Genomic DNA, 12,390 nt, shown 5'->3' on the forward strand with positions numbered 1-12,390 from the left:
ACTTCACAAACCTCTAACTCAGACAGTTTACCAAGTATGGCGGGGAAATTTTGCATGGCTCTAATTTTAAGCACCTACTCATGTTCAGTTGAATGGCCTAGATGTTAAATATTCTTTGAGCTGCTTAATGCTAAGTTTTATGAAGTAAGCTTCGCAGTAAATGAAATATTTCTTCGCTGAGTGGACAAGAAGAGCATTTGAAGATATTCAACACAAACAGTTTAAAGCTACAGTGAGTGTTGCAAAAGCAGAATTTTTTTTTCTGCTTTTGCATTGGAGAAATAAGAAAGAATTCTATTTACCTCAAGTGTTAAACAGAGCTCCTTATGTAGTCTAAAATAAGCAAAGACAGATGGCACTGACCTAGCATTTTTGTTGGTGGCAGGAGAAACCAGAGTACCTTGATAAAAAAAAATACGAAGATGCAAACTCCACACAGGTTTGAACCCAGGACTCTCTTTCTGTGAGACAATAGATCTAACCACTGTTCCACCGTGTGCGAGGTAACCTCCTGGAGCTTATTTTGCTACAACAAATAACCTCAGTACAGTTTCACAGCAGAAAATAGTTTATTTGTTTTTAGGTGTGATGTACATTGTGTTTTAAATCACTTTGATAGATATGTACAACAGAGATATACTTAAGTAAGCTGTATACCATAGGATGGGATGGGAAAGTATTACAGCAAACACATTTCAGTATAATTTTGCAAAGAAACGTGTTGCATCTTGAAAGAAGTGCAATCTTTCAAGGTGAAAACTGCATCTCGCACAACCTGAACAGAAGACAACAAAGAAGCTTTGTACAGCTCTGAGGTAGGAGACAACCATACAGCAACACAAAATAGGGACACCCTGTGGGTGTGCTTTCATTTGGAAAAATAAAGCAAATGTATGATAACCAGTTCACAGTTTTTTAAATACACAAATAAAATACACTTAATACATACATTTTAAAATACATAAATCTCAATATATAAGTATGCCTTTTGAGAAACATATTTATTTAAATATAGCATTTCACACCAAACATGCCATGAATTTGTTAATCACAAAATACAATTATAGCAATAAACTATGCCCAGTTTTTTTTTTAAAGATTTCTACCAACAACTGCTTGGTATCAAATTTTGCTGACACCAAACATGTTATTTTTACTTAACATGTACCACCTGTCAATATCTTGAAAAGACAACAGCATCTTCATGCAAAAATACAAAACAATGAATCCAAATAACATTCTGCTCCACTTATGGAGCCCTAATGACTTGGAGGTTGAAGTAGGTCAAAATGTTGTATATAGTGCAGCTAAAATTGAGCTAATGCCGGATAAATGCCATATTAGGGCTCGAAGCACCTGAACACGAAATCTACAGTTGAACATGGTGTTGGAAATGCTAATGAATCCCATAAGATGGTCTTTATATGGAGGAGGAGCACTGCTTTGCTGTGCATTGCCATATTTCTGACTTTGATGCCTGAGCTCTAGAGGGACCCCAATCCTCCATGAAAAAGCTTGTTTGAAGTCAGAAAAGTAGCATATAGTGCTGACTCACATGAAATTCCCTCCCCAGTTGCCAACGTATTAATATTTTTTTTTTGGGATCAGGTGAAGCATACCATAACATTATAGGACAGGTTCTGTGTTGGTCCTAGAAAGTGTTAGGACAATATGAAGTCTCAAACATTGTGACAAATGACAATATGAGGTAAAGTGCAAACCATGATTAAGGCAAATAGTGAAGACAGGGGAAAGTGAGAACATTTCTCATTTAGCTTAACAATAAACATTTCTAACTTTCTAAGTAACAGGAAGTTGTTTTGGGATATAAAATATATGTTTAGGTAAGTGATAAAACAAATACATTTCTGTAGTGGACTAGCTTTATGCTCCTTAATATCTTGTCTCTCCAAATATGAACAAATCCCTGTTCATCTTTTTTGCCATCAAAAATATGAATATATGAATAGTAAATTTTTAAACATTAGCTTCAATGTCTTTCACAAAAGGCAATCTGTGCTGAGCCAATTTAGCCAATCTGAACCAGTTGTCAAGTCTGCTGCTGCTGAAAGGGCAAATTCAGGGACACGGTGGCTTCTCTTGGCTCTGCGACTGGCCTGTTGATCATTTCACATTCATTCTGTCGCACGTTCTCCTCATTCATCTGTGACACCTCCGTAGAGCCGGCTTCAAACCCAGGCACAGTGTTGGCCACATGAACCACGTGAACCTTATTTCTCCCATGCTTACTGAGGATGCAGCTGAACACCTTCTTGAAACCTTTGCGAAAGTGTTTGGAGACCAGAGCGTACACGATGGGATTGACACAAGAGTTGGCGTAGGCCATGCAGTGAGAGAGAAGCCTGAAGGCATATGTGGTCTGATTAAATGGGAAATCTCCATACAGGTAACACAAGATCACCACGTGGTACGGCAGCCAGCATATACAGAAAAGTACAGTGACGATGATGATCATTTTGGTGACTTTGCGTTTAGCCCGCTTGGATTCTGACATGCCGTCCAGAGGGTCAACAGCCGTCCACAGGTACTTGATAGTTCGAGTGTATGAGAGGCTCACGATGAGCACAGGGATGACATAGCCAAACAGGAAGGTGCACGTATCCAGCACCTTACGATTCTGCTCCTCCCAGCCGGGGATACACACAGTGCTGTTGGCATAATCAATCAGGTCATAGTAGCTGAGATATGGACCCGCAAAGACCAGGGAAAGACCCCAGATAACTACCATGGCAACCACAGCATTACAAGGGGTTCTTAGCTCCCTGGAGCGCAGAGGATAGCGAATAGCCAGATACCTATAAAGACAAGAAAATAACATGTTTGAGCTGTAATCTAGACTGCAAAATACAGAAAAATGGGGACAGCAGGTTAAAAACTTTAGTAATTAAGTCTGAATTTATAACTGTATAAGTTAAAATGTAGAAAGTGAAAGATTACTTGTGACTGCATATCTTTAGTCTATATAGCTGTAATGTACTTTAAATGTTTTAGCTGTAATAATACAAGAACAATACAAAACAGTCAACATATCAAAAGCACTTAAGGGAGAAAAACAGCTCACATGAGTGTGTGATTATGTTGCATATGTGTCCTAAATTCTTGTATATACTCATGGATAATATAACTGACAACAATGCATTACATTTAATTAGATTTACATTCTGTAATATTTATTCTTAATTTGCAAAATAACCAGTAACCAAAGCTGTAAAACCAATTTTGTGGAATAAAAGGTGAAATATCTGCTAGAGCTTCAAGAAGCTGAAATCAATGACTTGTCATTTTATCATTGTCTTGACCTATAAAAGTCACTTGAAAGCAACAGTTTCCTCAAAGAATAATTTCAAGGGCAACAAAATAATGGAATTTTTTTGCACACAGTCACATGTGATTGTTCAAACACAATTTTCCTTAGTGTGATTGTACTATAAATCCAGAGATTTATAGTAAAGATACCAGCTTTTTGGCATATTTTCCAATACAGCACTAAAAAAATTAAAGAAACACTTTGAAAATAAATCAGATCTCAATTGGGAACAAAAATGAAATCTACACTAATATGAATTGGATAGTGTATTATCAATGAAAGGATGCCACATTATTTGATCAAAAACCAACCTGCAGACGGCTGAAGACACTGAAAATCACAGAGGATAAAATGATGTGACATATTTGTCCATTTTACTGAAACTTCATTGCAGCAACTCAAACAGGTACTTAGTAGCTTGTAAGGCCCACATGTACTTGTATGGATGCATAACAACATTGGGGCATGCTCCTAAAGAGTTAATGCACGGTGTCCTGTGGGATCCTCCTCCCAGATATGGACCAGGACCCTCAGGTGTTCTATTAGATTTATGTCATGCGAGTGTGGGGGCCAGTCAATGATATCAGTTCCTTTATTCTCCGAGAACTGCCTACATACTCTCACCACATGAGGCTGGGCATTGTCACATACCAGGAGGAACCCAGGACACAAACCAGTGCAGTCAGACCATCACTGACCCATCCACAAAATGGTCATGCTGAACAATGTTACAGGCAGCATAACGTTCTCCATGACTTCCTTCATGTATGTCCCATTTGCTCACCCACCTGCAGTGGGAAAGGATAGGGTGCCAGTGGTGGACTTGCTAGTTTTGGTATTCTATGGCAAATGCCAACTGGGCTACACAGTTCTGGACAATGAGGAAATCTTAAGTTATTTCTGATTGGTCAGAGAGATTCACTCAAGTGTCCAGCTGAAGGTCATTTTGTAGTGCTCTGGGTGTGCTCATCTTATTCTTACTTGCACAAAGAAGCAGATACCGACCCTCTGATGGCTTAAGGAACTTCTACGGCCCTATCTAATGCTCCTAGAGTAACTGCCTGGAATATCATGCTCTTGTGCTTGACTGTGCTGGGAGACACATCAAACTTTTCAGCAATGGCACATATTAAAGTGCCATCCTGGAGGAGCTGGACTACCTGTGTGACCTCTGTAGGCCCCAGGCATCGCCTCATACCACCAGCAGCAACAGGGACCGCAGCCAAATGTAAAACTAGACTGAAAAAGAGCCAGAAAAGATGTGTAGGGAAAAATGTCCCCTCTAGTGCATCTCTAAGTAATTTCATTGACAACAAAGCACCTGAAATTGATTAACCACCCTCTCTGCTACTTAACCGACCAGATCAGTATCCCAGAATTTTAACTGACTTGATTAAAAAGTGTCTCTTTGATTTTTTGAGCAGTGCAGTTGGATCCTTTGAGCAGGTATTATTGTAACAGTAGTGCCACCTATACATTCACAATGAATTCACTCATACTGAAGTTTTGTGGTTGACTGGTAATCATTCACTTACTCCACTGCTGTTTGTTGGTTCTACTGAATAAGACACCTTAGAGACAGTAATATCCAGAGAGAGGGCTTTTAGGCTTTTTCAGTAAGACGAACTTGCATAAATTGTAAAACAGCAGGAATAACAGAAAACATGCTTGGTGCTGTGCTTTTGATTTTACTCAGCAGGTAGGAGATGAAGGCGCAAATCCCACAAGACACTATGATGCTTTCAATAAAAGCTGTCTCTTTCAATAATCTTACAGCATACTGATTATCACATATTATCTCTGCAGTTGGAACCTCATCATTTCTTGGTTGGTTAGTCTTTAAATATTTGGCATATTTAACATGCTGCTTTATGTGTTATATGTTCTCCAAGGGAGTATTTTGCCAAAGGCAGGAATTCTCAGAAAACAAAATGTCCATGTCCTTGCTTTTCACATTTGTAGGACACTTCAGAAAGCCCAGTAGAAACTGAGAAAACAGCCTTTCTGGTTTTTGAAAGCTCAGTGAATTGGGGCCACGGTGTTTTACATTAAATTCAAAAAGCAGTCACTTTGAACCTGCTGGTAACTTGAAACCTCAGTGGTTTTGAAAACTACAAGTATTCAGACATTACTCTTTAGTTAAATTGAATTATCTTTATAAGGATTAATATAAAACAAATGGGTCTGTTTATGCGCTCATGGCAGAAATGAACTCTTTATGTATCCAAATAATGTTTTACTAAATTTAAACAGAAACAACATTTATGAATGATTCATCTGTGAGCCTTTTTTAATACATAATTCTGCACCATAAAAACAGAGAATACATATTATCTGCCTGCAGATAGCACATTCAGCAGCAAGTCATCCCTTTACACCGTTTTGTCTGTGTGTGTGTGTCAGTGCTGCTATTCCCCCAGGCTTATCTGTGGCTTAATTTCTGCTGGGGATTCTTGGTGTAAACTGTAACAGTTAGCTTTTTCTATGCCATGTTGCTGTTTTTGTTTTGTTTTTCCTTAATAATCAGTGAAAGACAAAGGAAGAAGACAGGACATGTTCATTAACCTCCCGACTCAGGTGTTACTGTTCTTTTCCACACTGAGGGGGAAATGACTATTGAATCCTCTGGAGTGTAAACACAGCCAGTGTGAACAGAGGGGTCTGCTGGAGAGGGCAGCTGCACACTTACAGCTCATATTGACTGATTATTGCTGCCCAACAGCTATAATGATGGCTTACGGCTTATTCTCCGAGGGATATAATTTTTAGCTTCTGGAGTCCATGTTTAAACTCCAGATGCGAAAAATGCATTTGTGACCAATTAAATGTGTAATATTTCGCAGACATTGCGGGAGAGTAAACAAAATAAAGCACAACAAAAAAATTAACAGCGTGACCATGCAAATAAAAGCTTTCTCAATGCTTTCCTTAGGGAGTTTTGAAGGCTTATTGTATGTCCTAGAAATGAAAAACAATGGATTCAGTCATTCAGTTTTTCCCAAAATCTTGGCAGATTGATGTATTTTTTTCTTCCTTTATTTAAAACTATATTTGTTGTCATATTTGCAATGTAGCAGGTGGAACATCACATTTTTCATCATTTACACAGACATTTTTCATCCCACCTTTAAACTAAATTTGTATTTGAGCCCAGATATTTGTGCCCTCAATATCCTTCTCATTTCCTCTCTTTAAAAAATGTATGTCCTTGCATTAAATAATTTCCTTACATTAATAATCCATGCCCGTGCTTGTTTTTCTCTTCTCCTTTCTCTTAGATAGAAGACACTAGAAAGCACTGGCGATACACATTGGCATCAAAGACACTGAATGTCTTAGATGTTAGAGAAAGAACATGTCGGCTTTTAACATGTTTTGCGCAATATCCAAATACCTACATTTAGAGTTTAACAATAAAGGACAGACTGTGAGAGACACAGCTATAGCTGTTGATTTGATGGAAGTAATTTCTGTGTACAACAAGCTTGAGGCTAATATTTTCTAGATTAAAGAGAAATATGTGAGTGTGTGATTAATTAGGTTTATTTTAATTTCAGATCCATTTTTTTGTGTTAAAAAGTATGTGCCACCTGAGTTCCCTGAAAATTTATGTTGACACCAAGAAAATGACCAACAGCTACTCATAGTTTGATTAATAGAATATTAGTAATGAATAATATCATTTTGGGTGATATATCCAAGCACAAACATAGAGACAAAGAAATAAAGCAAATGCTTAAATTGCTGTGGCTCAGACTTCGGTGGTAGATCTGCTAAATGAAAAGTAGGTGGTTTGATTGTGTTTTCTTTTTCTTGTTAGCCAAAATGATCGTCCTGTTTAATAAAACAGAGTATTGCAAGGCATGTTGCTAACCAAGCTAGCTAGTCTTAGCTAGCCTTAGCTGATAGAAAAATAAGAGCAATAACAACGAAGTGGCAATAGCCAACATAGCAAACTTCACTTCAAAATGTTATCCACAAATGGGAGATGTTATATATACGCTATGCATTTATCAAGCAAATAGAACAAATATGATTGATTTCAGATTCTTAAATATGATAATTTGCTAATTTTTCTGTTCTTTGTGGGTGAAATTTGCTTTAGATGTTCGGTATTTCAGCAAAACAAGTATTTTGAAGCAATACCTGTCAACAGACACGGTGGCCAATGTGAAGCTGCTGGCGTACATGGTAAGGTTGATAAAGAAGTGGACGACTTTGCACATGAAGGAACCGAATACCCATCCCTCCAGAGAGTAGATGGTAGCTTGGAAAGGAACGCAAAAGATGATGAAGAAGAAGTCAGCCACGCTCAAGTTGAGTATGAACAGATTGGTCGTGTTGTACGCGACCTGTCCGCTTCGCAGCAGTACAGCGAGCACCAAACTGTTGCCAATGGTGCCGAGCAGGAATATGAGAGAGAAGACCACTGACACAATCACACTGGTGGGGTTCAGTTGATAGCTTTCAGATACATTGGCCTGCCCTCCCGGCCAGGTGAAATCCTCAAAGTCTGACATTGTGCAGATCTGGAATGAGAGAAGAAAGGAGACAAATGTAAGACACCACTATCTTGGTGGTTTTAGAGTCACTTCTGTGTACGTCTTAAATCCCATTAACTGATAACACTGTTGTCCGAGCCAAACCCTTTCTTATCGGCTTATGCACTGGTGGTCGATGTTGACAATATGATGAAGAGGTAGTTTCTTGACAAGTTATTTACAACTTTTCAGAGTATGCAAAAAAAGGCTGCATGCACCAGAGGATTTTTTCATCCAAATAATCCCCAGTTGGCTCATGTTACACGTATTAATAAGACAACAATGAAAGGCTGCTTTTAATTGGCTGATGTTTTTAACAGATGTACTGGGAATATTTTGAGTGTTTAATTGCAAGAAATTTTGCCTTTAAATGTTACAGGATGAATTTCAGTGGTATTGCTTATTTTATTCCCTTTATCACAGCATTAAGTATTTTTATTAATCTTTCTAGGCTTATTCATGTCTGGGAGACTTGCAGTTAACAGTTTGCTGCTGTTTAATCATACATCACAGCTGCTGGTTTTGAATATGAAACAGGTGGTTTTCAGTTTAGTGGATCAATCCATTAACAGGTGCTGATTGAGTAATTCTCCTTTGTAATTCAAGGAATTTTTGCAATGCTCACCGGCAAAATCACTCTGTGAAAATCAGAAGACCAGAAGCTCATCTCTGCTTGAGGGGATTTGCTCTCAGGAAGATTACATCAGAAGGGATCATCTGTTCATGATGACAAATGGTGAGCAGAGTAATTTTTTTTCTTTGTGTTTCTTTCAGTTTTTGACCAGCAACAATATCATATTAGAGCTTGTGATGTGCTGCAGTTTCATAAAGTGATGTCTCCAGTGAAATCAGGGTGCACTTTCGGCCATTTTTGGTAAATTGTTTTGTGACAAGTGGCGCAAAATAAGGACTTGAAAGTAAAGAAGTGCTCTTAATTGTGACTTAGTGAGACATACATGAGGTAGTCTCCAAATGTTTTATTCAAGCCCTTTTATTTGTCTGATTTCAGCTAGATAAAAATGTTTAATCAGCTGTTTTTAATTATTATTATTCCCAGCTGTCATTTAATAATACTATTAGCTTCTGGTTGTCATTAAAAAGAATGCTTGCTGAGCACATAAGAGCCTAGAGTTTGCTTTGTGTGCTTTGTCCTTTTGGGCCATAAATATTTAATTCAGAAAATTCTGAGTACCATTATAGGTAGCTGGAAACAAATACACTGCTTCCAGCTATTGGGAATACTAATTTTTCTACTGAGTGAACTTCAAGAAAACACTGACATTGGTTCCTAATAAGACATCACAAAAGAAATCAATGATTTATCATCTTTTAAGGATGGGCTGAAAAAATATTTTAAAAAAGTCAATATTTTCATTTTAATCTTTTTTTTTTTTTGTAGAGTATGCCATTCAATTTGAGCAAAATAAAAAACACACATAAAGCCGATATTTTGAACAGATTATTATTTTCTTAACAATTTATTTATTTGATTGTTATGCCCGGCCATGAAAGCGACTAAAGACAGAAAACCATCCACATATTTGTTGACACCCATCTTTGTCTACCAAGCTCAAACTACAAACATCGAAATCAAAAGAAAAGAAGAAGAAAAAACATTTTTAATAATAGATTGCATTTATATAGCACTTTTCAGGGCCCTCAATGCACTTTACAACTCCACTATTCATTCATTCACTGGTGGAGGCAAGCTACAGTTGTAGCCACAGCTGCCCTGGGGCAGACTGACAGAAGCGAGGCTGCCATATTGCACCATCGGCCCATCACCAGTAGGTGGTAGGTGAAGTGTCTTGCCCAAGGACACAACAACCGAGACTGTCCGAGCCGGGGCTTGAACCGGCAACCTTCCGGTTACAAGATGAACACTCAACTCTTTGAGCCACGATCGCCCTTCCTGAAACTGGAATCTCCCTAAAGAAGGAAAACAGTTGGACTAAATTGAAGCGATGTGAATAAAGGTTGCTCATTATCCTACCTTAATCAATTTTTTTTATGAAAGACGTGGTGAATGATTAATGCTTCGAGTCTGTGGTAGCAGAAATGTAACTGCTTGTAAAAGAAATCACTGAGCTTGGGTGAAATTACAGCATGGACACGTTCTGACTGCAAATGGACAGAGTGGATTTTAATTTGGCAGTCTCCTTATAAATTATGAAGAAATCAATCTTCTGTTTTTTTTAAGAGAGGGAAGCAAAATCAAAATGAAAAAAAAAATGCTGTTAATGCAGATAATAAATCGTCGTATGTTGTGGCTTACTTTGACTCACTCTCAGCCTTTTTTGCTTTTATGTATCAGTCCTCAGCAAGCTGAAGATTAATTATTGAACATTGCTATTAAACATTCAGCATCCTTTGGGTATTACACTGTACTGCCATCTACATCCACATAATCAAAATTGTGACAGAGCAAAATTAGGAGATATACTGATTACAGTCAGTGGCAAGTAAGTGGAACTTAACGTCGTGAGAGGAGATAAAGTAATATATCCTCATTAACCTTACAAAGAGAGTATAATATCAGCTGGTTGTTGCTGCAGAGGTATTTTCCTCACAGCTTTGAGTTCATGCCAGGCTTTAACTTTCTCAAACATGGTGAAGATGAGTCCCCTTCTTTCCCACTAGGAAAGGTAGTTGGGGCTGATATTACATTTCCAACTGCAGAGGGATATCTTGGCTAAGACTCCACTGAGCAGGGAACATGTTTAAGCCTCAGTGGAATCGCAGAAAACAGAGACCCGTATACACAAGTTTGATCGTCTCATAGCAGAGCGTGCAGTACCTAACAGGTTGTGAAATTTACAGACTGTGGTTGAACTGCAGACTGAATTTTCGGTGGAGAAGCAATGAAAATAGCAGAGCTAGAGAAAAAATAGAAGTGCGATGGGGATGTAGGGCAGCCTGAAGCAGACATTGCCAAATGCGGCTTTATTGTGAGTCTAAAAATAATGACCACAGAGAAGACATTGCATCACTGGATTTCACATCATTATCAATAAGAAACAGAGCTCGAATAGAGTATGTCATTTTAAATCTTCATGTCCGGCAAACTTTAAATATCAGCAGAGGGGCTACAACATTGTTGCATCCTATAATCAGGTGATACAAATATGCTGATAAATATAGACCACAAATGTTCTATACATACGAATGTTTACACTGCATGAACAGCAGAATTAGCATGCAGATCAGGCAGATGCAGTATGATAAACCTACCAGATGGGTGGACAGTATCCAAAGCGTCAGTACTCCTCTCAGATTAGGAATGACACTCCCAGACCCTTTCTGTTGAGATGCTCATACTCTTTGCTGTGAAACCTCTGTTCTACCAATGCACACTGATATCTGCCTCCCGTTGCTGGTATCTTACTCTTTCTCCGCCCCCCCACCCCCACCACTCTTTCTCTGGTGAGGACTCCTCCTCCACATTCACTTTAATGTTCACACTTCACTGCAGAAAAGCATTGCAGAGCCAAGGTATGAAGGCAAGCCGCAGCAACTGGCGGTCTATTCATGCTCACTGTAAAATCAGAGGGATCACTGACAAATAACCACAATAAGTGGCAGTGATAGCCCGTCTCTAAAGACTACTCTGCACCCAAGCCAGCCTGCCCTCAAATGAGGTGCGGGTCTTAGCATTTAGGCTTTACCCTATCTTACAGGTTTGTAGCGAGTTTAGCTGAGGGGGAGAACAATTCAATTTACTCAATTCAAGAGGGAGCAAAGGGAATGCAGTATTGTCAGTGGTGGAAGTTGAATTATTGGGTAAAGTTAGGCCAACATTAGGTTTTGATATTTAAAGGGGTGTAAAGTCAATAGGGAATGCAATCCATTTTACTGAATGGATGCTGCTGTGATGTCACATGACCAGTGTCAGAGACTATTTAACTGCCAGTAATTAAACAGAGTTAAAATTAGTAGTTGTTTGCTGGATGTTGGACTACTGTTAAACATGAATTTGTAAAGCTGAATGTGAATATTTCAGGTTTTTTCTAGTTACAAGTTTTAATTTATATTATTTTGTAGTAGTTTCACAGAGGTTGTTGCATGTCGTTTTAAAAGTGTCCATTAAATGCAGTGCTTCCTCCTGATGGATATGTACTTACACCCAGCGAATATGGGGAAAATGTACTTATTTATTTTTACTGCACAATAAAAAACAGAATGGTCATTAAATACACATAAATAATACTGCACATGCAACATGTAAAACAAGGAAATTGAGATTTTTCTGTATTATATGTAGTTCTCAGTTTTATGCTGGTATTATGAAGAGAAACATTTGGAAGAGCCCATGTTTACTACTGCATTATATTTGCTTTTAACTGAGAGACTGAGCTTGTGACCAAATCTGTGTTCCAGCTGTTTTGACCAGTAAAACAGTTTGCGGTCTCTCATGTTGTAATGTCTCTTTCAAAATGCCCCAAATGTTTTCGGTGGGTTACAAGTATATCATATTGAAAAACAGCATGCAGGTATAAAACTGTATTTTTGCACCAACGAGGA

General features: G+C 38.3%; 1 protein-coding gene across 1 annotated transcript; it reads right to left on the reverse strand.

Annotated features, from left to right (window-relative positions):
- Positions 1-988: 988 nt before the first annotated feature.
- galr2b (galanin receptor 2b) lies at positions 989-11,201 on the reverse strand. The gene is made up of 3 exons (XM_005726014.1): positions 11,101-11,201; positions 7,475-7,857; positions 989-2,816 (listed from the first exon to the last, which is right to left on the reverse strand). The coding sequence occupies exons 2-3, from the start codon at positions 7,846-7,848 to the stop codon at positions 2,051-2,053; spliced, it is 1,140 nt and encodes a 379-aa protein (XP_005726071.1). The 5' UTR covers positions 7,849-7,857; positions 11,101-11,201; the 3' UTR covers positions 989-2,050.
- Between the last annotated feature and the right edge of the window lie 1,189 nt (positions 11,202-12,390).

This window comes from Pundamilia nyererei, unplaced genomic scaffold (genome assembly GCF_000239375.1).
Source record: "Pundamilia nyererei isolate P.nyererei 1_Seehausen unplaced genomic scaffold, PunNye1.0 scaffold00018, whole genome shotgun sequence".
NCBI lineage: Eukaryota > Metazoa > Chordata > Actinopteri > Cichliformes > Cichlidae > Pundamilia > Pundamilia nyererei.